This window comes from Quercus lobata, chromosome 9, assembly GCF_001633185.2.
Source record: "Quercus lobata isolate SW786 chromosome 9, ValleyOak3.0 Primary Assembly, whole genome shotgun sequence".
Classification (NCBI taxonomy): Eukaryota; Viridiplantae; Streptophyta; class Magnoliopsida; order Fagales; family Fagaceae; genus Quercus; species Quercus lobata.
In genome coordinates this window covers 39,677,292-39,703,086 of record NC_044912.1, presented here as the reverse complement: position 1 = coordinate 39,703,086, position 25,795 = coordinate 39,677,292, and the positions used below count along the sequence as shown (strand labels likewise).

The following is a 25,795-nucleotide window of genomic DNA, read 5'->3' as shown; positions in this document are numbered from 1 at the left end:
AGTGCACTGTGAAGTAGTTAATGTAAGCGCTAAGATGCTAATTATTGTATAAAGACAGACTACGAACATAAAAAGTAAATGATTACAGGACCTCTAAGTTTACGTATATGAGCGGAAGTTTTACATGGTGACACATAAGCATCCAAGGACAACAGAATTAGCTATGGAAACATATATTGTGGACAAATGGTTATACACTTTTAGTAACTACAAAAGCAAAACTTTAGGGGCCTTGGAATAAATATACTTTCTATTTGCATTCCGACCAAAATATTCCCTTTCAAAAAGTATATATTCTATGCCCATAAATTTACTTTTCACAGCTCCCTAGTTGGATTATAGTGCATTTGAGCTCTGTATAAAAAAAAAAAAAAAAACACATTCTCATTAGCAGCTACCTAGAAGCAGTTGAAGTCCATGCAGAAGCAGTATACAGACTAGTTTCCATCCACCCAAGCTTGAGTGTCCCTTCTCCTTGGACAAGGCTATATCCATGAGCAGGAGGGAACATGTTCAATATCAACTGTGCTTGAGCCAAAGAATTTGCACTCATGGGCACTTGCAGAAAATTTCTTCTTGCAAGCTCACTCTTCCAACGCCTAAACTTGTCCTCCCCACTTCTTGCTGGCCCTCCTATTGCCAATATGTTGTTGATTTCCCTATATAGAAGGCAATGCTCAACACTGTGTCTATTATGGTCATCAATAGGCAAATTTGCTCCAAGGGAATCGAAAATGGTCGAGTAGTAGTGTAGTGACCCAACAAAACGGTCTAGAAAAGACCCAACATGTGAAATATCTTGCTCAACCAATGTGATGATTCTTGGTGACAATTCTTCTAGTAGTCTCATTGTTTTCCAATCGGGTCCAGTAGCATCATATAAGGAATGTTGAAGCCAATGCACGGCTAGAGTTTCTCCGCGCCGAACCTGCACCGTTGAAACATCAATTTCTCCAAACTTCCTCAAAATTGGGTGGAATTCAAATGATATTCCAAGCCGCTTAGCGAAACTCGAAAGCTGCTTTCCTGTCTCCACCAAAATCTCTATTGACGTGCCCATCCCCGTCAATCTAAGGTGCGGAGGGCCCTCCATTCGCGTGGCAAGGATGTGAAATAAGGCTGGCCATTGCAAGCCGTGCATGATATCAATGTCAACAATGTGAACCCTATCGCGGCGGTGGAATGCCTCAAGGATTGCTTGGTTGGATGTGAAGTGTGCAAACTTGATGAAAGGGGAAACGTTGTTGAAAGCTTGAAAAGCTGAATGAATACTTTTGTAGTTGACTAAAGGAGAACTTATACCAAGCCATGAGTTGATTACCCTGCTAGACATGGCCTTAGCGAAATAGGCCACAACTCGCTCAGCACATGAAACCCCATAAGGTGAGGCAATTTGTGTTAGCTCAAGTAACATTCTATGTGCCTCACCTAGATTGTCAACTGAGATTGCAACCGCACACTCAAGAAGTAGGGTTATTAGGGATAAGCCATGCTCATCTAACCTACTTAACCCTCTATTTATATTCCTTGCATGATGATCAGAAACTTGATTAGGCTCATCGGTCCATTGAACCTCGCTTCCAATGGTGTCATCGTAGTTTCTTCTTGCAGCTTTTCTTGGCCTAAAGTCTCCAAGAATTGATGGGACAAATTTGTCCTGAGAGGTTGTGTCAGAGTGCAAAATATCTATGCTACTCTCAGTCTGACCAGGTAAGTCCTCTATGAGTTGCTTTGCTATTTGCTCCACCCACTCAGAGAGCTCGTTGCGCCCCAAGTTCACACAACGGTTTGCCATAACAGGCTTGAACTGGTAAGGGTTGAAGGGTGGAGTTGGGAAGCCAATATTAGTGGGGTAGTCCCATGGTTCATGATGGGGTTGGATCATATCCAAAGCACCCTGAATAACTTCAGGTCCTGCTCTCATTAGGGAAATTAAGGAAGTGAAAGTTATAAGCTATAATACTTGAGAATGAAAGAGAGAAATTAAGCTAGCTAGGAGAGGGCAAAGATGGTGAAGTGGAGGGAGGGGATTTTGGGAGAGGTGAAGACCATTTTTAAAGGCGAAAACTTTGGATGATGACCAAAGAGATGACACAAGAAAAGGTCTTTGTGTCATAACATAATAATGGCACTAGTTTAATGCCAGAGGATGGCCGGCATAACCAAGACACATAGAAAAACATAAGTTGCTAAAAGCCAAATTACCCACGTCAATTTGGTAGCTATTTTCAAATTATTAACTTAAGATTTTTAAGAAACATATCGGTAGCATTTGAATTTTAAGTAATGATATTCACACACTCCTTATTATACATTCACTTACATGCATTGTTACATGAATTAAAGTCTTTTTATTTTTTAAACAAGATTGATTGTGAAATCGTGTTTTAAAAACACGATTTCAAAATAAAATATTTACAAATTATACAATAACTAATATGTAACAAAATTTTTCATTGAATTTTGGAGGTCTAGGGTTCTAGAAGAATGAAGAAGACAAAAATTTTAAAGGGCATTATTTTTTGAGAACAAGGCATTATAAAATGGGTACGAAGTAACTAACCCATTATATCGTTTACTATCACTACTGTAAATAATGGCCCATGTGTGTCAAATAATACTGTTAATCACCTGAAATACAAAGCTGAGTAATTTCTTTTGGCGTGAAATAGAAGGGTTATACTTTTTTATACGGGATTGAATATCCAATTATTGGGGCTGGTTCACATGATTAAGATGCAGGGAATGATACTATTTATATCTCTATATTGACACGTTGGTATTGCAAAGTGTAAGAGAAAAGAGGGAGAAAGTGAAAGCAAGAATTAAAAATCATAATAATAAATCTTAAAATAGTATTATTTGCATTAAAAGTAAAATTATTAAGTTTGATTTACAAGTATACGAGTCTACAATGAGTTTCAAGTTTTCAACCTTTTTGACCATAATGTTTCTAATAAATATTATTTAGTGCCATATAGTTACGAGGAAGGCAATGTGTAATTTCACACAAAGAGGTTAGAAAAATCTAGTTAGACTAGTTAATTAGTATGTTAATTATTTCGATTAGTTTGAATGAGTCTTATTAAGCAGCTTATCTCTTTCTTCAATTTACCTGGAAATTAGAAAGTTAGATGTGCGTTTCCGGTAAGCTCTTCCACTATGTAACTGCTATCACTATAATAATACCAACTTGTAATTAGTAGATAAGTTTATTAATTTGTTAGAAAACCTCTTTAGTGACAATGCCATATTTCCTGTTAGTTCTACCGGTTAAGATGGAAATCCCCATAAGTCACTTTACCAAGTGGAATTGACACTTGACATGGCTTAGAAAACAAATATTGGTAATTAATTTAATTCCACCTGTTAAATAAATAAAGGCAATTTCATTTTCAGATGATGATCATTCTTGCTACATTGCTAGGATTTTGGCCGACCAGTAAAGATAAATTATTGGTGAGAAATCAAGGTTACATATACTTGTGCGGGCTTTGCCCGAGTTTGATGTCTCAGGTGCTGAATTTTCTGCTTTTTTGTGAATCATCTTAGCGAAAATTTAATACTTAAATGAACTTCAATGATAGCTTAATTAACTCTAGTTATTTGGCCGACCAGTAAAGATAAATTATTGGTGAGAAATCAAGGTTACATATACTTGTGGGGACTTTGCCCGAGTTTGATGTCTCAGGTGCTGAATTTTCTGCTTTTTTGTGAATCATCTTAGCGAAAATTTAATACTTAAATGAACTTCAATGATAGCTTAATTAACTCTAGTTATAACTAAACTTAACATCATGCTTTAGTAAGCTTGTTTTGTAATCTCTTAGCAATGGCTTCCCAAAGACTACCATGTACACAAGAACACCTGGTGACTCAACTAAGGCCAGAAACTTAATTCAATATAGCTAAAATTCAAATGATTTTATTAAAAACTAATATACATAAACCTTAAATATGAAATATTCATATAAAATTTCTGAAATAAATCAAATATCTTTCAGTTCTGTACGTACGCAAGAATCATTCCATAGTTTTAACTTATTTGATCTATGACTGGCCAACCAGAAATATATATAGACATTGAATTATCTCAGGTTGACTCCGTCAAGTTGGAACCACTTCCATATAATGTAATGCTCAAAAATTTCAATTCATAGAGTCTATATTTAACCCGTAATGAAAATCCCCGAAACAATTAAATTGAGTCTCAAAATCATAAAAAATATTTAGTAATTCATTCAATTTTCAAAAAAAAAAAAAAAAAAAAAAAAGGATCTAAACTCCATAAGATTTAAACATAAACTAAAAAAAAAATTACTCTCCCACAAATAATCTTTTAGATTAAAATTTAAAATCCTAACACATAAGAAAATTCTTCAAGAACAATTAACTAAGTGCTCAAAATGTCAATAGCATTTAGTCCATATCTACAACAAAACGATCACGTCCTAACAACCTCTTAATTATCACTACGAATATGAACTGTTCGTTTGGAAAAAAAATGTAAAAACAACCTGTAATGAGTTAAAACTTTTTTTTTTTTAGAATCTAATGAATTAAAACTTAAAAACTTAATAAGTGGTAATTCACACATGCACTATCATTGATAGGGAATAGAAAAAAAAAACACTAGGAGTTCTCAATATATATATATATATATATATAATCTTATGTGGGAGAGCATAAAGTTCTATCATGTGGTGCATTCATTGAGATTCTTTTTATTTAGGTTTCCAACCCAACAAAAAGGTACATTTATGATCAAAGTATTAGCTTATTGAATTAGCTAATAAAGTAAATACATATATCAATTATTATTTATAGTTGCGCATTAATTATTTATATTAAATGAATTTATAGTATAAATTTTATATAAGAAACAAAAATATCAAAATTAAATATTTGTGAATTCACTAAAATTAATCTTAATTATTTAAATTTCATAACTCCTTTAAGTGACTTGTATATATATGTGTGGAGAATCAACATTGTAGTATTTATTCTATGTAATTGAAAATAATAATAATAGGATAAATACATTTATTTTGTTATATTAGTTATTTTAGTATAATGAAATTTTGATGTCATTTTTCTAAAGTTTTTATGAGAAATAATTTATTTGAAATATGATATTCTTGCTCATATTTAGTTGTTTTTGCAACAATTGAAACAAAGTTCAACAAAAGGAAATAATACTAATAATAATAAAAGACAATCAAGAATGGAAAAAAAATAAGTGAAGGATATTTACATTTTTATTGTATCAAAATGATAATTTCATTCTTGAGTAGGCATGAAATATGCCTATCTATATCAATCACCATATTATGCAATTTTCAAATTTGTAAACACATATAGAATGATCGAATCACTACACCCAATCTTATTGTCTTTCTATTTTGTCTATAAAATAGAACAAAATTTAAAAATTTTACAAAAAAAAAATATTGAAATATTAGAGGAAACTAATAACAAGTTAGTAATTTTTTATGTCATTACAATTTCAAAATGTACCGCACATCAAGTAGGAAGTCGGTTAATTCAAACAAAACAAGGAAAAAATGATAGCAAGATATACAAAAGCATTGCTAGTTTGTTAAGATTGTAATTTTTGTTGTAAAACTTCAATTTATGAAAAGAGCTATAGGTTTTGGTTTTGTTAAGCTTGTATATATTGTCTGTGTAATCGTAAAAAACTATGCAAGCAATAATATATTTCTAACAGAAAATTCTTTCCTCCCTTAACTCTCCCTATTTTCTTTGTAGTTAGTACATTTCCTTGCTTCTTCATAATTAAACTCATTTCCTTTCATGGTACGGTAAAGATTCAATCCAGTTTGCATATAAACATAATCAAATGATTTTCATTAATGCAGAAGCTCAAGAGATATAGGACAGAATCCCGAGCTGTCTTGACTCTTGTGTACTTTGTTGGGTTACACGTATGAGTGAAGTCCCACATTGAATAAATATAAGAAGAATGAGTGGTTAATATAACATAATTGAGCACATACCCATTGGGCTTAGGCCTTTTGGGTTAAAGTGTGTCTCTATATGTTATATTAATTACTTAAGGAAGCTCCCCAATGTGTTTATCCCCCCAACAAGTGGTATCAGAGCCCATGGTGGTGTGCGGCGAAGGTGGTGAGGTGTTCATGGTCCCTATCTAGCGGGGACAGAGAAAGCCTAAATGGCCCACACATAAAGATCCTGGAGAAGGAAAAAAGAAAAAGAAAAAAAGCCCAACAAAGGAATATTGCTAATGGTGCTAACTAATGGTGTGGTGCGAGGTTCCCATGGACATGGATGTACGGGGTTCCCATGGATGTGCGTGCGGGGTTGACACGTGGTTCTCATGGATGGCATACGAGAGACCCATGGTTGACGCGCTGATGAAGTGAAAAGCCATTAGGCAAGGGGGAGTGAGTAGGACTTGTTCATGGCCCACAAAGAGGTCTTGAAGCCCATAAAAAAGCAGACTCACACGTGAGGGGGAGATTTGTTGGGTTACACATGTGAGTGAAGTCCCACATTGAATAAATATAAGAAGAATGAGTGGTTAATATAACATAATTGAGCACATACCCATTGGGCTTAGGCCTTTTGGGTTAAAGTGTGTTCCATATGTTATATTAATTATTCAAGGAAACTTCCCATGGTGTTTATCTCCCCAACATACTTTGCGGTAAAATAATAAAGTTTAGGGTTTATTATGACATAAGGTGAGCATGTGCAATTGAAATTTCAAATTTTAATTTTAGATCAAGATCAAACTCTAAGGTTTATTATGTGATTATCCCAACTTTTAAAATTCTTAATTTTGTTTGTTTTATGCCATAACTCTAGATCTAGAAATGTGCATACCAAAGTAGATCTATTTAAGATTACATAGAGTAGGATGAAAAAAACACACACAAGTACGAAGTTCTAATACTTTGGGCGAATCTCCTAAAGGAAATGGGGTTCAGCATAAGTCCAATCTCACTCTATATGAAAGATTTCTCCTCAATTTTGTCTATAAGCTTTGTGCTAGCAGGATAGCACGACTTTTCTCTAGTTCTATTTCCATATAAGCCAATCCATAGTCTTGGTGGAACTTGTTTTTCGTAGAGTCAAGTCGTCAAAACTAGCCGAAACTGTCCAAGCAGTCCTGGATTTTTCTATAAACTCCTACCTATGATAACAACACAGATGACAGACCCAAACAAACTTGCAAAAGCATTACATATGCTTACATAACTATATGCCTTCATGATGATGCACGTATTACATGATCAGTCTTCTCTACATATTCATCTCTTTTGTGATACTAAAGAGTCATTTTTCTAGGGTGGTTATTAAGAAACTTAAATCATACAAAATCTAATAAAAAGAGAATTTGAATATATCAACATCGCTAAAAAAAAAATTTAAAAATACATGATATTTTACAATTTCCTTCTATAAAAAAAACTGATGAGAAATTAAGTGAGAACTAAGAATGCTAAGATGAGAGTTAGAAAAAGTTTGAAATGATAATAGAGAAGAAAAAAATTGAGAAAGTGAGACGGAGCAACGAACGATACATGCATGTTATGATTGAGGAGAAGAGCTCCCAGTATCGCCGAGGAGAACTCAAGGCCACAACCTCTCTCTTGGTACCGTTATTTAGGAAAATGAAATTATGAATTATTTAATTATTTTTATGGAATGGTTTGAATGACTTACATTTCTGAATGATTAAGAGTTTTTATTTTTCATTTTTGAATGAGCTTTTGTTGAATATTTTGTTCATTTGTTGTTGTTTGGTCTAATCTTCTTGTTTTTTTTTTTGGCTATTTTTAATGTTATCTGCTCTCATTATTATTGCTATTTGAAATTTTATTTTTATTTCTTGTTTAAGGGGTTAAGAATTATGTTTGGGGGGTCAAGATTATTTTTGTAAGTAATGCTAGAGACACAATAAAATATCACAATAATTCCAACATTAGCATACAAAAATATTTAAATTAGAGATTAAAGAAAGCCCATGTATGAGTTGGAATGCTAATTTTGAAAATCTGTGAAATTGTTGTGACATTTATTGTATCTCTAGCATTATTGTTATTTTTATTGAATCTAAATTCTTGAGATTATCAAGTTAGGATGGTGAATATTTTTTTAAGAGTAGACAAAACATGTTAATTTAAATATAGGACAAAGTTTGGCATAAACTTGGTTGTAGCCTAAGGTTACAACTTTACTTAATATCTTTTTATTGGATGTGAATTTTGACAAATCTACAATTAGATTACATTTTCTTTTTATATCCTTTGTACTTTAAAATTTCTAGAAAATTAAAGATCAATAACTATATCATCAATCAATAATTTCAATTACAAGTTTTTGTAGTATAAAATTATGCAGAAAAAATAAACTTATGGATCATATAGTAAATAATATCTCATTGGCACAAAATTTAACATGTGTATTAAGAGCGTAAAGAATATGCAATCAAATGATTAGATTTTTAAAATATGTAGCAACATTAATTTTTTAAAGGAACTTATAGCATTAGACTACAATTAAGTTTATATTCAAACTTTGTCCTTAAATATAATTATGTATATGATTTTTTTTTTTTTTAGAAGTCAGGGTGGTCGACCACCTGACTACTATGTGGAGCCACCCCTGCAAAGAATTACAAACAATTGTGTTACCTATCACAAAAAATTAATTTAATATTTATTTATTACGTTGTTGACATCCTCTAAATACATTCGTTACCACATTAAAATTTGTATTATTTTTAGAATTTTTTTATAAAATAATATTAGAGATACAAAGTATTTTACAAAAAATTTACAAATTATTGATGTGGTGAATGATTATTGATAAATGAAAATGTGATATTAATGGTAGGTCTAAATAAAAACCAATAAGGGATTGGTCACATCAACATTTTGTAAAAATATTGTAAAATAGTTTATGACTGTAATATTCTCTTTTTTATATACAATTTGACATACTGGTGAAGTGGCCTGGTTTAGAGATCTAATTGGAGTTGGAGACAGACAGACAGTGTATGCCAAATGCAGAAGTAATTGCATACACAGGGTCTAAGGGGTTTGCTTCCTTCTTTTAGCACTTAAGAGGTACAGGAGTTGCACAAAAATTCAGGCTTACTGGGAAACTTGCATATGTTTTTCACTTTTGATTTTCCATATCAATACCAATGCAAAGATAAGAGATTATCTGTATAGGAGAAATTAGCATTATAATATGAGTAATAATTATCATGCACTCATTATTGTACACAAATAAAACACGATTTAAAATTTCACAGTTTTAACTAAAATCTTAAATGTATGTACAGATTATATGCACTGATAAGTGTATAACAAAATTTAACCTTTTAATATAACCATAAAACCATCTAAGTGAAATATCCAACCACTCCTCGAAAGCATATTTCAAAATGCACTAACATAAACTTGTTGTCTCCTTATACACTCAACATTTTCTTTCCTGGCCAGACATACATCTGTCTATGTGCCATCATTGCTGTCGTTTTATCTGAAAAAAGAAAAATTAAAGAATAAGTCAATCACGAATATTAAGAACTTTGATTAACTCAATAATCAATTAAGAAAAAATATACTAAAAAAGTAGTAGTTATCAGTTATTTTTAAGATGATTGTGACTTTGAGTGGGCATGATACATTGACAAATGGCAGTTACATAGATACGTACTATAGGCCAACCATGATGACTCAATCAAAACCATGACCTGGAACTGTGAGGTTGTCTTTGGAATGATTTGCTTTTTTTGGCTGTCAGTGTGATTATTGGTGTGTTTCTAACTTACTACATCTACATCCCTTGAAATGTTCTTAGAAGAAAACTTAGTCCAATTGGTCAAGCTCAAATCCAAAATGAAATTTGACAATAAAATGATATAATCTAAATGTTAGTGAGTTACATTTCTTTTTCTTTGAGATTTCATTCATATATGGGTCTAGATGTATCATAAAAGCTTTGTTAAGGAGTATTCTTTACAGGCCTGGATCCTCTCCATTTCATAAAGAAATGGACTATATTCATTTCATGATCAAATTTTAATTTTTATGGATCTAATTCTAAGGTGCACATAATAACATGTCATTTGAAATTCCACTCACCCATAATCAATCTTTTAGGCTTACTCAAATGAGTCAAATATGGATTGTTTATCATGTACATCCAGAAATCAGGCTTAAGCTTGTTTATTTAGTATAAACAACTTCTTCCTGTTCCAATCACTCACGAGCAGCGTGTCTCGTTAGCAAATGCATATCGATTTCCAATTGCACTGGCCATAATATGTTTTACTAGCGGTTAAGAATTCGAGACCAAAAAAATTGTAGAAAATGCCAGGAGGCACAAACATTGATAAGGATACGGGTACGACAACATGACATGAGCAAAATCTGAAAAATTACAATATAACATGATGGGTACAACACGAGTATGACAGTCCAAATGAAATGTTCATACTTCCTAAAGAACATGTCCATACTTTCTAGAGAAAATGTCAAAAGTTTTTTTATAATAAATAAACCCAGTTTACAAGAAATAAATTATGATTTTATCAAATTTTGTTTAGCATTAAGTTCTAATATTGTAGCACTAAGTTGCATGAATTTGAAACCATAAGCGTATGACCTTGCTCAACCAAAACATCGATTGCTTCCACTTGTGATGTGACCTTCGATCACCTTGACACCTTAATATCAAGGAAGACCCTCTCTTTTCCTCTTCATGCATGTGAGCTGCCTACCTCGTCATGAATAATAGGCTAATGAAAGGTTAATAGAACTCTTAAACCATGATAAGGAAGCTTTTCAATTGAAATGTAACAATTACACTTCTCATATAACTCTGAAAATTTTGTTGTCAAAGAAGAGTCCTAAAAAATTTTAACGCTTCCATTTTACCATTATATACTATACTACTGGGAAAAAACAAGGTTCATAAAGAAAGCTCATCTGCTTCTTTTTCTTTTCTTTTTTTGTGTTTTTTACCCTAGCATTTTGTCCATATGCTTCATTTTTGTGTATCCTTGACAATGATAATTCTACTCATCCGAAATTTTCAATGAGGGTTGGACTAGGAGTAGGTTTTAAATTTTTTAAAAAAAGGTCAAATATTATGAACAAAAATTTTGTGAACTGAGGTATTTCTTAACATGCAGGAAGAAATTGAAGATAAAGAAACATCATGGCAATCTCATAATCTAGAGTCAATCAAAGCTTATAAACGTCTTTTTCCTGTTGTTTCCCCCTCCTCTCGTTTTCTTCCATCATTGAGTACATTGCCTTGTTACAAAAAGGATTCACTGCCAACAAAAGTGTCGATAATGAATTTGGAAGCATAACACATCAAAAGGAGCTAATCAGCATCTTTATGAAGAAAACAAACCTCCCCACATTTTTCATTACAAGACTACTTCAAGTTGTCCAGCACAATCGTCTCAAAAAGCATACGATCAAACAGCTTGTACGAGGAAAAAATATACTTTGTTATCATTAGATCCAATAAAAATACACAACGTTTACATGGAAATGAGTTGATGGAGTGTATTTGTACAGCATTTAACACATTGACAAAAAAAAAAACAGCCAAATACATGTCAATAGTAACGAATTAGTATTTACTTTTCATTTTTTCTTTAACCTCTTTATATCATTAATGGGATTCTTATCCGAGCAGGCTCAAATCTGATTAGTTGCTTCAAAACCAGCAGCCTTTCTTCACACACTAAAGCTTGAGTTTTCAAACAAACCTCAAATTCCAAGCCGATATATCCACACTTGACTCCAAATGCAGAACCCAAAAATTACACCTCATTACTCAAAAGTCAAAATGAGTTGACTAAAGGACTGGAGCTCTTCATCAGATGAAACTTGTCTGGGTTAGTGGGATTCATTCCGTTTTTTAGATATTTCTAGTTGGGGAGGCAAGAGGTTCAAGAAGCTTCCATGTACAGATTGATGATTTGAAGACGTTTCAGATACCTCAGATATATCTGACAAAGATTCACCTTCTGTTGTAAGAAAAACAAATATAATACTCTTAGCCATGGATAAAAATGCCAATCAACTAAATAAATACTGCTTTAGATAATTAAAAAAAAAAAAAGAAGAAAAAAATGTGTGGAACTATTGAAAGGTGTAAATGGGTATAAATAAGCCTACCAAAAAGTGACTTGATAGTTGGCCTCTTTGGTTTGGTGGTTTTCTTCTTCAACTCAGCTACAAGGAAAGAAAAATAAAATCAGCTATAGAAAAAGGTATTTGCCTAATAAAAACTAGGAATACAAAAGAACCAGCACAAGAAAATGGCCGAAGTCATTATTCCTGCATGTTGTTTGAAGATAACACAGCCTATTTAGACAACCAGACAGTATAGTGTAATAACAAACCCAAGTTTTAGGACTAAGGCTGTTGTTGTTACTACATCCAACTACACATAGAGCCTCCACAACACAAGATATATCATTCGTCAGACAAGTTAAACACGTACAGAAATACCCAGAACTGACACCTCCACCAAGCCCACTTAACAAAAATAACTTAGAGAAAAAGAGACATACCCATCCCAGGCACTTGATAATCATTGACAATTTCAAAGTTCTTATACGTGTAACCCACAAAATTGATGTCCTTTGATGAGAGCATCTGCAAAGAAAGGATAAAGGTGCAAAAAGAAAAGTTTGACAAGAAATTTTTTTTAGAAAAATTATACAAATATTAAGAATTAACTACTTCAAAATCTAAATCTTACTAAGATTAGTAAATACAAAACATTTCATAAATCATCAGCCTATGAAGCATTGACCCAAAGCTATCAGACTGCAAACATGAAAGGGGTGTTCAAATTTCCATAATCCCAAGGAAGTCAGGCTTGAGTTAGCTCTTCAATCAAAATAGAGAAGATTTATCCCCAATTGAAACAAATCTTGACTATGAAATCAAATAACAAGTCTAGATTCTTTTTATTATTAGTAGTAAGTTACATGTCTATGCATTTTGTAGATGTTTTAGTTTCAGTGGATGAAACTAGAAGCGAGTTGCCAAGTTAGAAATTTGGCAAGATACTATAGAATCTAAAGGTTTTCAATTATGTAGGACTAAAATAGAGTGCATGGAATGTAAATTTAGTAAAGTAGAAATATAGACGTAGGTGTGGTAAGACTTGATGGCCAAGAGATACTAAAGAGCAAGAGCCAGGTTCTATTACTGACTCATTATTTAGTTGGCAGTAATGGCATGGGAAACATAATTCCGATGTTTGGAATTTGGTTCCAGGCTGTTTGTTGTGGATTAGTTGAGGATTCTGAGAATTGTTTGGCTTAGTTGATTGATCTGTGCTAGTGGACTTTTTGATTGTTCTCGGTGTTGGGGTCTCTCGAATTGTTCTTCCCTTACTGAATTTCTTTTATCTCTTAGTTTAGTTTCTTGATTCCTTTTTTTTCCTTGTTTTTGTGTTGTTCCTTGTTCATTATCGTGAACACTCTGCATTCTTTTTTCTCTTTATTTTCAATAATATTACTTTCTTACCTATCAAAAAAAAATCTTGGATCAATAATTCATAAATATAGAGAGATTAAAGAGAATGTGAATCATAACACAAGAGGAGGGTGGATAAAGTGGAGAAGTGCATCAGGAATATTGTGTGATCATAGAATACCTATTAAGTTAAAAGGAAATTTTTATAAGACTATATGACCAGCTATGCTCTATAGTACCAAACATTAGGCTATTAAGAAGCAACATATTCATAAAATGAGTGTAGCTAGAATGAGAATAAGTGGAAATACAAAAAAAGATGGGATACGAAATGAGAAAATCTGCTTTAAGAGAGGGGTATACCTCCTATTGATGAAAAGATGAGAGTCATTTAAGATGGTTAGGTCATGTTCAAAGGAGAGCGATTAATGCAAGTGTAAGAAAAAGTGAGTTGGACCAAGTTGAGAGAACTATAAAAAATAGAGGATGACCTAGCATAACATTAGTAGAAGTAATAAAAGATGACTTATCAATTAAGGAAGTGACTGAGAATATGAATTCAAATATAATAGAATAGAAAACAAGAATACATGTGACTGACCCTAACTAATCTGTTCAGAATCCACAGCTGACCCCCAAAATTTGGGATTTTAAAGCATGTTGTTGTTGTTGGTAAGTTACACTCTAGTGAGTTTAAACCCACAACCTCATCATTTACCTTGATCTTATAAAGGAATGAAGTAGCATTTGAACTAAAGCTCATTAACAAATAATTGAGTTTAGCATAAAACATCACATCTGTGACCATCAATATATGCACCAATGTGAATATATCATATCTATTATGTGACTTTTGTTGGACCAAATATTATTCAGTATAATCCTGTGATGTCTGAGAAACAAATTTGTTAAAGGTCGCTTTTGAGAGAAGCAAGGATTTTAAGCTTCCACAATGTTCAGCAAACTATCTCCCCTTTCTCCCAAGGTAGTACTTGAATTCCAAATTTCAACTTCAACACCATCAAGCTCTAGCTCAACTAGCGCCTCCTCCCCTTATGAGTGCTAGGAGGAGAGTGAGGTTGTGAGTTCAAGACTCACTGGGTGTGTGTGTAGTTTACCCCCCCAAAAAAAAGGATTCTGACAAAGTTAAATATTTTCTTTTATATTTGAATACAACTCACAAAAGTTACATCAAATGGCAAGAGATACCACTTGATCCAAAGACCAATGGCAGCAAAAGTTCAAGCTTTAAAAGAGGTCCCTTGCCCTCATAACATCCTGGTAATTTGGAAGGAAAAAATTGCAGAAATATACTTCCATCTCCATTGAAGCCTAAGTTTCTCAAATGAAAAGAAAACAAAATTTGTACCAAGAGTATTTCTTTTGTTTTAATCTGTGGGCAAAGAATGCCCAGAGTTCTTAAACGACATTAAGAGTTTGACGCAAATTTGTTAAACAAGTGCCCCTTAGCATTCCATTGCTTTTCTTAGAGAAAGAAACTTTAAAAACCCTACTTCCTTATCTTTGCCCCTTCAATTAAATTCACAAACATAGCATTTATAAAAACAAATTAAAACCATCATTAGTAGACCTAGCAAGAGTAGCGTGGAAGTACTACTATCATTCTTCAGTAAAGCAACTGCCAAGGTGCCAGTGGACTTCTACCGGACCAGAACCTACATCACTTCTACTTTATTGATCCTGCATTATGATTAATTTCTTTTGGCCAATATGTCATGGCAACAGGGTTAAATGAATAGACAATACCTCATGCTTGCACAAACCGATGGATTAAAAGGCAATATATATTTACACTACATATGAATGAATGATGAACAGCTAAAGTAGCATGTAATACTAGAAAATTACCTTTCTCCATGGACCAGTTTTTGGTTGACTCTGACACTGATTATCAGACTGAAACCAAAAGCAAGTGGAAAAGAAAATAAGTGTGATTAGCAATGGGAGATGCCCATAAAAAAGTAGCTCCACGAAATTAGGAATAAATTGAAAAACATTTATACCTCTTCAAACTTTTCAAAATTTTGAGTATCCAACTCATCATTGACCTCAGGAATAAATGCAGCTTCCATGTGATATATCTTTTCCCAATCAATACCTTTAAACCATGGATGAGCCTGAAAAAAGAAAGAAGCAGAAAGGTAATTCCTGTTATTTGCAAACAGCTCATGTATCAAATCAAAAATTTCAGAAAAGGACACACCATACAACACCTTTATTTCATCTGCGCCTTTTGATCCTAACCTCTGGTTTACATTACACAATAGTTTACTAATAAGATCTTTTGCCTCTGGAGATAGCTTTGCTTCCTCAGGAAACTTTAAATGAGTTCTCCAGTTTACTATCTGCATAACATAGGGAAGAATGGTAACATCAAGGCAATAAAATTTCTTTTGCACCCACATGAAATTAAACAAAGATACAAATTGGCCACCCTTCCCTGCATGTGTCCATCTTATATGAGATGGAACGTTACTAATTCCATGAGGAACCAAGAACCATTAAGAAAACTAGATCCAGTAAGACAAGTCATGCAGAAGCAATCAAATTAAAATATCATTACATCAGAAATCAGCAGCCAAACATGCTTTTTTTTTTTTTCAGTGTATTTTAGAAGAACTATAGAATCAGCAGGAGGAATAATTATACTTTGTGCCAGTAGAGTCAGTTATGCATGATTTGTGTCCGATATTCTGATCCTCTTACTATCTTCTATTATTCTCAAAATTCATAATTCATAATTAACCCCATAAAATACAAATTTTCAGTAGTTCAGAATCAAAGGACTGTAAATCAAATAAATCTGCTGACTCAACTCAGCCTCATTATCATTGCATGGAAATAGGAAGCACGGGTGTGGTGCAACAACACTGTAATTTTTGACAAAGTAGGACACGGGTGCAGCAAGATACTTTTATTAATTAATTATTAAATATATTTTTATTTTTATTTTCTATAATTGCTAAGCATTTTTTTTAATATAATGGTAAACATATATCAATTTAAGAGCAATAGTAGATAATAAAGTGAATACATAACCATTACATGATGTTTATAAATTAGAATAAAATATCAAAAGTTTGAAACTAAAACTAAATAAAAGATAAGTTTGAAATTAACGCTTTTTTTTTTTTAATAAGTATTTCGGCCCATATTGGGTTGTATTTTGGACCATTTCAGACTGTATCGGGCCATGTGAGGAAAAAATTTGGTCAGGGATGCGCATGCAACCGCGTCCTGGCCGCACAGTGCGACCCACCGAGTTTGATGCGGGTGTGCAGACCAAAATGACACACCCGTGCTTCCTTTTTTTTTTGATAGGTAATACGAGAACTATTATTAATGAGAGAAAAAAAAAGACAAGTACAAGTTGTTCATGATGATGAACAACAAGAAACAAATAAAACAAACAACAAAACAATAGAGAGGGAGATCAGAAAGATAATCTAAGGGAAAACATAAACTCTGAAAGAGACAAAGAATCAGTAAAACCCCAACAACAAGACCATTCAAAAAGACTACGCTGACATAAAACCTTTAACTCATCCAACGTCTTCTCCTTGTTCTCAAAGGAGCGACGATTTCGTTCTAACTAGACCATCCACATTAAGCACCCTGGAATCAAATTCCACTGATACCAACAAGATAACAATCCTACCACCGATCCTGGCATAACCCAATGAATACCAAAAGCCTAAAGCATGAAGGTCCATAAGGTGTGTGTAACAGGACAATGAAGTAGAAGATGGGCATATGGATCCAAAAGCAAAAGATGCAGAGAACTTCAGTTAAACTTCAACATCAGATGCCGACTTTAATGTATTATAATGCAAACTGACAAGCATGTTGTCATAATCACAGTGATGAAGAAAGAAAATTAAGCAAATATTGCATAAAAATTTTACAAAAAATCTAAGAAAGTGTACCTTCCTACACGTTGTCATGGGATCATCAGAATAAAAAGGCGGGTAACCCACGAGCATTTCATACATTATAGCCCCAAGTGACCACCTGCACATCAATAATCACATGATTTTGTCAAATTTAAACTGCCCTAAATTTTATATAGAAAACCCATAACATTGAAAAACACACAACCAGTTTCCATAATAGTATGATCATAGTATTAAAGATAGAAACTATTGTGAAAGCCAAGCCACAAAAATAAAATAAATCAACTGAAATCTAGGATGCACATGACTCATTATAGCATGTAAAATTGAACTGATTAATGTTTATGAGACATCCAAACACCCATTAGAGAACACACACAATACTCACCAATCACATTCCATTGCATATCCTTTCTTCAACAGAACTTCTGGAGCAATATAGTCGGGTGTACCAACAGTAGAATAAGCCTACAATGCCCAATATCAACTGATTTAGCAAAATAAAAAATCGTGTCCATCACCACAAAATTTAGTCAAAAATCCGTTAAAGGAGATGGAAACTCTTCCAATGCATGAAAACAAATCTTTCAAACCACCAAACAAGTTGCATCTGGCAACATTATGTCTCTTTATAGTTTATATTAGTATGCTACTATTTCATAAAGGAGTCAATACTTTATTTGAGAGAGCCAGATTTAAGGGGAGAGGGATAAAGAGATAAAAATAGAAACAACTTACGAGTGTTCTTCTATTCTTTTGCCAATGCTGTAGTTGCTCTTGTTGTGTGCGCTTTGGGCGCCCATCATTCTGTGCAGTCCCATTAGGGCTGTTCCCCACTGAAAAATCCTGCTCTTTCAATGTACTATAGTCTAATGGTTTGCATAGTCCGAAATCTGACAGTTTCAAGTGTCCATGTTTATCAAGTAATAAGTTGTCGGGCTTGATGTCCCTGTACGGTATAACACAAGCTAGCTCAATCTATGTTTCAGTAAAATAAAATAACATTTTCTGATCCATTTCAGATTAAATTTATACAACATGACATATAAGTGCACAAACCTATGAATGTAATTGTGTTTATGAATAGATTCAATAGCCAGAACTGTTTCTGCAACATAAAACCTGGCTTCATTTTCAGTCAAGGTATCCTTTCTCATAAGTAAAGTCATCATATCTCCACCAGGTAGATACTCCATAATAAGATAAAGAAACTCATCATCTTGAAAAGAACAGTAGAGTTTGACAATGCAATTGCTGTCAACCTCTGCAAGCAGATTCCTTTCAGCCCTCACATGCTCAACCTAAAAGGATGACAAGCCAATTGGCAACAGATATAGCATACAAAACCTCAGTAATACCACCTGGCAAGTCCGATAAATGTATACCTGGCCTCTTCGAAGCATCTCTGACTTCTTAAGTTTTTTCATAGCATATACCTGACCTGAATTCCTTTCCCGACAAATTCTAACCTGCAACACAAAAAGCAAATTTATACTACGTATAATTTATAATCTTACAACTTAATAGCACATACCAATATAAAATTTCTATTAGCAGACAATGAAGTAAAAGAAAGGGAGTGGGGGAAAAAAGAACATGGTCAATAATATCTACATCTCAAGCAGTCCCCAGACAACGAAACTTAAGTTATGCTAAATTGACGAGCTTCTTTCTTAAAATTGCTCTTATTGATTGCTTGAAGTGAAAACAATATTGGAATTCAACTTTAATCTCACAAGAAAGATGTATCTCTGTAATTTCAAGTTAGGGGTGGTTTTGAGTCAAGAGCAGTAGGTCTTTGGTGAGTCTAGCTTGTTTTAATTATTGTTGAATTTCATTTTCCCAGTTGGAGTTGAGTCTTGTTTAGTTCTTGAAAGTCCTTTTCTTTTCCTAATGGTAGTTAGTCCTTATTGTGTTAGGGTTATGCATCTATTACAATGACGGCAACTTAATGAAAGCTGCCACTAGCCCACCCATGTCTTACACACAGAGATAGAGATGCACAAGTATACACAATAACAATAACTGCAAAACTGAAAAGAACAAAAACATTTGAAGAAAAAGAGAAGACGTACTACATTTTCTGGACATATGGAAGTTCTTAACTGACTCATTGTCTTCTATAAAAGTAATAAATTTTGCAAGATGCTCCAACTCCAAGGGAGGATGTAAGCAACTACATGGGAAGTACACACACCAAAAATAATAATAATATAAATTGAAACCCTAAGGAAAACAACAAATCAAGCCCCAAAACTTGCATTCAGAAAATCCAACAAAGAATGAAGACAAGGGAAGTTGAATCAAAACTCCAACAGAAAAGAGATAAGACACTTGAGCCTCAGCTTCTGACCAGAAACCCCCACTTCCTTCAGAGTACAATTTTGTCTCTCCCTCCAAAGCCACCACAAAGCATAAAGAAACAACTTTCCTAACCACTCATTTACTGTTTCCACAAAAACTCTCATGCCAATTACAGTAGGGCTCTACCATGGATTAAGAAACCTATCACTGTCCCATAATAGCAGGTTAAAGACTTATGCCCCCGTGTCCATGTGGTCCAAACCTCAAGCATGCACAAAAGCCACCATAAACAACATCCAAAAGGGACAAATTCTCCAAATCACCTTCTACAAAATATCACTATCACCCTCCCCAAAAGAGTCCAACAGTAGGAATACATAAATTGTTTACTCATAGAAATCTTAAATGCATGTGTTCCATTATATAGAATTTTCTTTTACTAGCCATAACAGAGAGTATGCTTTCTTTTAAAAAGGATATAAGAACCTAGCTTTCAACATAAGCTCTTTCATGTCTGTTTAATTAAGCTTAATTAGTGTAATTCTAGATAGCAAATAAAAGAACCCACCCCCCATATTCGCATGTCTCTGTGTGAGAGTGTGTGTGTATAAACTATAAATCTTTAAGCTAAGGTTGAGATATATTTTCTCCATTTTTAAGAAGCTCGATATCTCAATCAAAAAAGCAGCCAGGTCAGAATGCTCAAGATTGTAAGAAATTTTTCATTGACAAATAACAAATCGCGCATATGGAGCTATGCTACAAATGCTTCGTGTTTAGTGTTTGATTGAATAGGATTGGGACTGTGAAAATACCAAGGCCACATATGGTTCACCAATTGTGGAACCAGACAAATTTTTCTTTTCAAATGTAATTAAATTTGATTAAAAATAGAGGAAAGACCTAACGTACACGGTGTGTACACAGTTCCCCTAAAAAACTACACAAGAATAACAAGTGGAAAGAAAGAGAATCAATAAATCTACAATTGATTGCATTTCACTTGGGCTAAGGATGCAAGACCACTCAAACAAAATTCTCACGAACAATGATTTCAGCACTGTGATTGAGAACCCAAAATCACTAAAAGGTTTGATTGTTCATAATGTGGGCTATAATATTTTTGATAAGTTTAATGTGAACTATAATATAATAATTATCCTTCAAAAAATTAGTAGAAAACTAGGATAAATAGCTCTTTCAAAAATATTATTTTGATAAGTAAAAAATTGTAGATAAGATTGAGAGCATGTACTGCCCTAAAATGATCAGCAAGACAACTAAAGAGACAGCTGACAAAGTGAATCAGATGGATTAATGTGAGGGACCTGTTCATCCCTAAAGCACTCAAAACACAGCTAAAGGGGCAGATGTAAGAGATCATAGTATATTAAGTTAAGAAAGTAAATACCTCTCCAAATGCACCCTTTCCAATCATTGTCAATAACTCAAAATCATCAGCACCCATTTTATGCCTCTGAAGGCGCATGTACTCCGTTTCCTTTTTCTCCAAGAATTTAAGTAGGTTAGTTTGATCTTCCTCAGAGACATCTGCATCAGCCAACTTCTTTTCCAGTATATTTCGTCTGTTCAAGGGAAGTAAAACAAGAAATCTTATATCTCTCCAGCACTAGAGTTTCAAACTTTCTAGTACTATTCATGAAATGGTTCTTTTGATAAGTACCTTATTAAAATATATTAATCAGAGATAAAGTGGAAATTCCACACCATTATACTTTTGGATAATTCAATAGTTACAACAATGGGGGGAATTTGAACCATAAACGTCTCTATTGGAAATACCAAGAAGTACCAATTGAGCTACAAAACTCTAGGCCACACCGTTATACTTTATTAAAAAAGAAACACTTTATGCAAATTAATACAATTCAGGCAATCGATGCACTGATAAAGGAATCACTCATTACTTAAAATACTTAAGATAAAGACTACATCAAAATCTATAGTCCCTTCACACTTGAAGAAGCCAGAATGTAACATAAGGAGGAAGAAGAAAAAGAGTGCAATGGCAAGTTCTCTCAGCCTAGATGAGGCATCCCATGTTCAAGTCTGGAATCGGCCTTTCCAAAATTGGAGTAAGACAACAAACCAACCACAAAAGTAGGAGTCTTGTGCATCAGGTTCCCTTTTTTCAACAAAAGAAAAAAAGTGTAGCTACCAAGAAAAATAAGATTTATTAATCCTTGACATACTTCTACCAATTTACACACCCACACACAAATATATATATATATATATATATAGAGAGAGAGAGAGAGAGAGAGAGAGAGAGATTATTATATTTACTTCTACCTTTTACTCCCTATCAACCATTTACAGCCTTTACAGATAAAAGTTCAATTTTTCTGCTAACAATGAAGGAGGAGAGGAGGCTTCTAGGGAAATTATACAGCTTCATGCAGAATCACTATGCTTAACAAATAGAATACATAGCCAATACAGGCTCTAGGTTTGATACAAGTATTATCTGATAAAACTGAGACCAATTGTCAAGTAAGGTTGTTTTCTATGACATACTCCATGTAGTAGAGCACATTAAACTATTTAACTTTTCCTGCTTAACAATAGGAACAGAAACAACTGATTAAAACAATAAAATGGCCATGGATACATGCAATTTGTTCTGTTTTATAGACAGCTAAATCAGCCCCCAAGTGTTTTAATATCCGAAAGAAAAAATTAACAACTATTTATTCACAGGTTGTAAACCATACCGCTCCTTCCTCTCCTGCAGGTTCTTCATTTGCTCCTTGTAATGGTTCTCAATATACTGCTTCGCGGCCGCAACCTTCTGCTTTGTGACATTGGAAAGTGCTTCTGCATCATGCACATTTGAAATCCCAATCCCTTCTTCACCAGACTCTTTTTTCCTCGTTGAACCCCTCAACTTGTCCCGTGGTTGAAATTTCTGAAACCAACTCCTTGCTGAATCCATTCCCTTCTCTTCTAGCCCAATGGCTACCTCAAATACTACATAAATTCCATGCCTCTATATACTAAGTCCAAATCCAATCACCACCAAAAACCCACCAATTCATTTGTCCCCAAAATGCCAAAAAAATCCAATGGCACGTAATCTGCATTATTAAAAACATGATTAAGAAAACGTATAATCATGCATTAACAAACATAATTTAACGAAAAAAAAAAAAAAAAAAGATAAATTTCCCACCAAACAAAAACAAAATTAAATGTAATGTCTTCCTTTGAATTCTTCCAATTCCATTATTTAGCAAATACAAGTCAAAATGCTTCAAAATTCAATATATAAAAATAAAATAAAGTTCAAATTTCCTTCGAATGCCTCAAAAATACCATATGTGTATAATTCAATACCTCTATATACTAAATCCAATCACCAACAAAAAACCCACCAATCTATTTGTCCTCAAATGCCAAAAAAAAAATCCAATGCCCTGTAATCTGCATTATTTAAAACATGATTAAACATAATTCAACCCCAAAAAAAAAAAAAAAAATGTAATTTTTTTTCCTTTGAATTCATCCAATTCCATTATTTACACCAAAAAAAAATAATAAAAATTCAAATTTCCTTAAAATACCTTAATTTCTCCGAGGAATCAACGCAGTTTCAAGACAAAGAAAGCAACAATGTAACGAATTTAGCGGACCAAAAAAAAAAAAACGAAGAAAATTCAAAATATCCAAAGCCGTACAAATCAAAGACGGTGTAGAAAACAACAGAGAGAGAGAGAGAGAGAGAGAGAAATCGGAGAAGAGCGTAAAATAACTGTCAAATGGGGAAGGAAAAGCATATACCGTGATCCCGCGAACCCTAAAGAGATCACCACCCCCCCCCCCACCCCTCAAAAAAGCAATCAAATTTTGACAGTCACTCCGCCATTGTCGGATTCGCTTCGTTTTCTCTTCTCTCGGCTCGGCTCGGCTCGGCTTGGCTTGGCTCCTAGCTTTTTAAATTTCTTCTATGTTTTTCACAAATTTTGTTTTTCTTTTTTATTATTATTATTATTATTTGAATGTGTGAGTGTGTGAGAGATTATAAAAAAAATAAAAAATTTCTGTTGGTGCTTTCGATCTCACACGAGATTTTGATCCTATAGGGGAGATTTGTGCGTGTTGCGCACCACTTTTGACCCAAATATAGAAATCTGTATATATATTTTGTATGTGAGATTTGGATTTTGGAGAAAGCAATTTTTACTATTAAAAAAAGAGAGAGAGAGAGAGAGAGAGAGAGTGGGGAATTTGTACTTGATTGGTTTGGTTAATTTTGTTAAAACCATATCATTGTCAATAACAGAAAGAAATTATTTTTAAAAAAAAATGCTAACCAGTGTGTAACATTTTTATTTTTATTTTTTGAAGTAACAGTAGTAAAGAAATATTATGTTCACAATAATTTTACAACAAATTCTAAGTAGTAAATCATTATTGGTTTTAATTTGAACTCACCAATAGCCAATAATAATATACTATTTAAAATTTGTTGTAAAAATATTATGAATATAAGTATGTAATAACTTTTGTTTTACTCTATTGTTGATTAATTATTATTATTTTTTTTTTTGGTAGTTAATTCATTTGAATCACATCATTAAGATATGATGCACATGACATGATTGCTTTGTTTAGTCTATTGATTAGGGGAAAAGCTGTTAATGTTGATAATTAGTATTAAAAAAGGGTGTTATTATATCAATAATTATACTAATCAAACTAAAAACAGACACATGTCATCTTTTAGTAATTACTACATTTCTTAACACTATCAACTCGGGTTTATTTTTTAAGGGTCATGTTAATGAGTGCCTTTAGGATACTCATTAATAATCTATTTTAGAAAAATTTTGATACAACTTTTATGGAAAATGAAAAAAGCTGTAAAAATATTAATTACTCTTTTTTCATTTCCCATAAAAACTTTCTTTAAATGGATTATTAACCAGTGCCCTAAGGGCACTCGTTAGCATTTTTCATTTTTTAATATATGGCATAAGTTCCAAATTTGTTTTCTTTGAAGAAGCTCTCAAACAGTCACTTTTAAGATTTCACACACACATCTTCAAACCAAAGAAACCGGCACCATCATATATAACTTGACTTGGCTTCAAATTATAAAATAAAAAATAAAAGAGCTGCTATCCAAATCTCTAGGATGATATAATTATCTTGATGATTGCATAAAGGTAAAGGAGCTTGATTGGTTAATGACAACCACATGGGGTAACAAGAATCAAACAAATTTTATTCAGAAGTTAGATTAAAATAATTATAAGGTGCCTAAACCACCACCCTTGGGAAGCACCTGCCTAATCCATTGTCTCTATATAAAGTGATAATTTTTTTTTTCTTTTTTAAGAAAGTGATATTGTTGTTTCGGCTTATATAATTTTGTCTTAGAGAGAGGCCAATTGTATGACTTGCAATTTGGCCCAATGGGACTGAGCCTATTTTGATCTTCTTATGTCTATTTCTAAAATATCCTTCCATATAAATCCTTCAATTTTCTTTAATTTTAAATTTAATTTGTGATACTTGGTATTTATTTGATTTTGTGTAGTCTATATTAAAATTTTAAATATCACACATCTCACAACTAGCAAAAGTTTAGAGGGAATTAAAAGATTTAAATGAAAGTGGTACTTTTCAACAACAACAACAAAAATACCTTATAAATTAGAATTTATATTTCATAAGACGAACAATGAGAGATGCTAGTTATCTTTTCATAATATGAATTTCATTTCATTTTTTTTTTTTTCTTGATAATTAGGTAGTCATAATAGGATACGACCATAAGAGAGATTTAAGCCATAAATACCTCTGTTGAAAACATCAAAAAAGAAGTGTCAGTCAAAACTTTTGGTTTGTTTGATTTTAATTTAAACTTAGGATCCAAATAAAAGAAATAAAACGCAAACACAGCACCAAATTTTGAATTGGCTTACAAACCCAAAAAAAAATTTTGAATTGGCTTTTGTTTATCGCAGGGGTGCGCGTCTTTCTCGTGAGGAGAGGACCACTAGAAAAAGTCAGACGCAACGTCGAAGACATAATGGGAGG

At 33.0% G+C, this 25,795-nt stretch overlaps 2 protein-coding genes and 1 non-coding gene across 5 annotated transcripts; all 3 read right to left on the bottom strand.

Annotated features, from left to right (window-relative positions):
• Positions 1-394: 394 nt before the first annotated feature.
• LOC115960197 (protein SCARECROW-like) lies at positions 395-1,924 on the bottom strand. The gene has a single exon (XM_031078969.1). It carries the CDS (start codon positions 1,922-1,924, stop codon positions 395-397), a length of 1,530 nt encoding a protein of 509 aa, XP_030934829.1.
• A 9,580-nt stretch (positions 1,925-11,504) lies between these two features.
• Positions 11,505-23,928, bottom strand: LOC115959999 (serine/threonine-protein kinase tricorner-like). 3 transcript variants are annotated; one of them, XM_031078690.1, is made up of 15 exons: positions 23,314-23,515; positions 23,087-23,173; positions 22,465-22,827; positions 21,141-21,315; positions 18,811-18,894; positions 18,485-18,726; positions 18,164-18,374; positions 17,814-17,893; positions 17,459-17,543; positions 15,746-15,877; positions 15,536-15,649; positions 15,381-15,428; positions 12,596-12,680; positions 12,198-12,254; positions 11,505-12,046 (listed from the first exon to the last, which is right to left on the bottom strand). In XM_031078690.1, exons 3-15 carry the CDS (start codon positions 22,683-22,685, stop codon positions 11,916-11,918), a joined length of 1,665 nt encoding a protein of 554 aa, XP_030934550.1. In that variant the 5' UTR covers positions 22,686-22,827; positions 23,087-23,173; positions 23,314-23,515; the 3' UTR covers positions 11,505-11,915. The 3 variants fall into 3 exon arrangements, with proteins under 3 accessions (XP_030934550.1, XP_030934551.1, XP_030934552.1); XM_031078691.1 differs by lacking the exons at positions 23,087-23,173; positions 23,314-23,515 and adding an exon at positions 23,531-23,928; XM_031078692.1 differs by lacking the exon at positions 23,087-23,173.
• LOC115962377 lies at positions 20,977-21,076 on the bottom strand. The gene has a single exon (XR_004085418.1). It is a non-coding gene; the product is annotated as a small nucleolar RNA snoR99 (small nucleolar RNA).
• Positions 23,929-25,795: the final 1,867 nt, after the last annotated feature.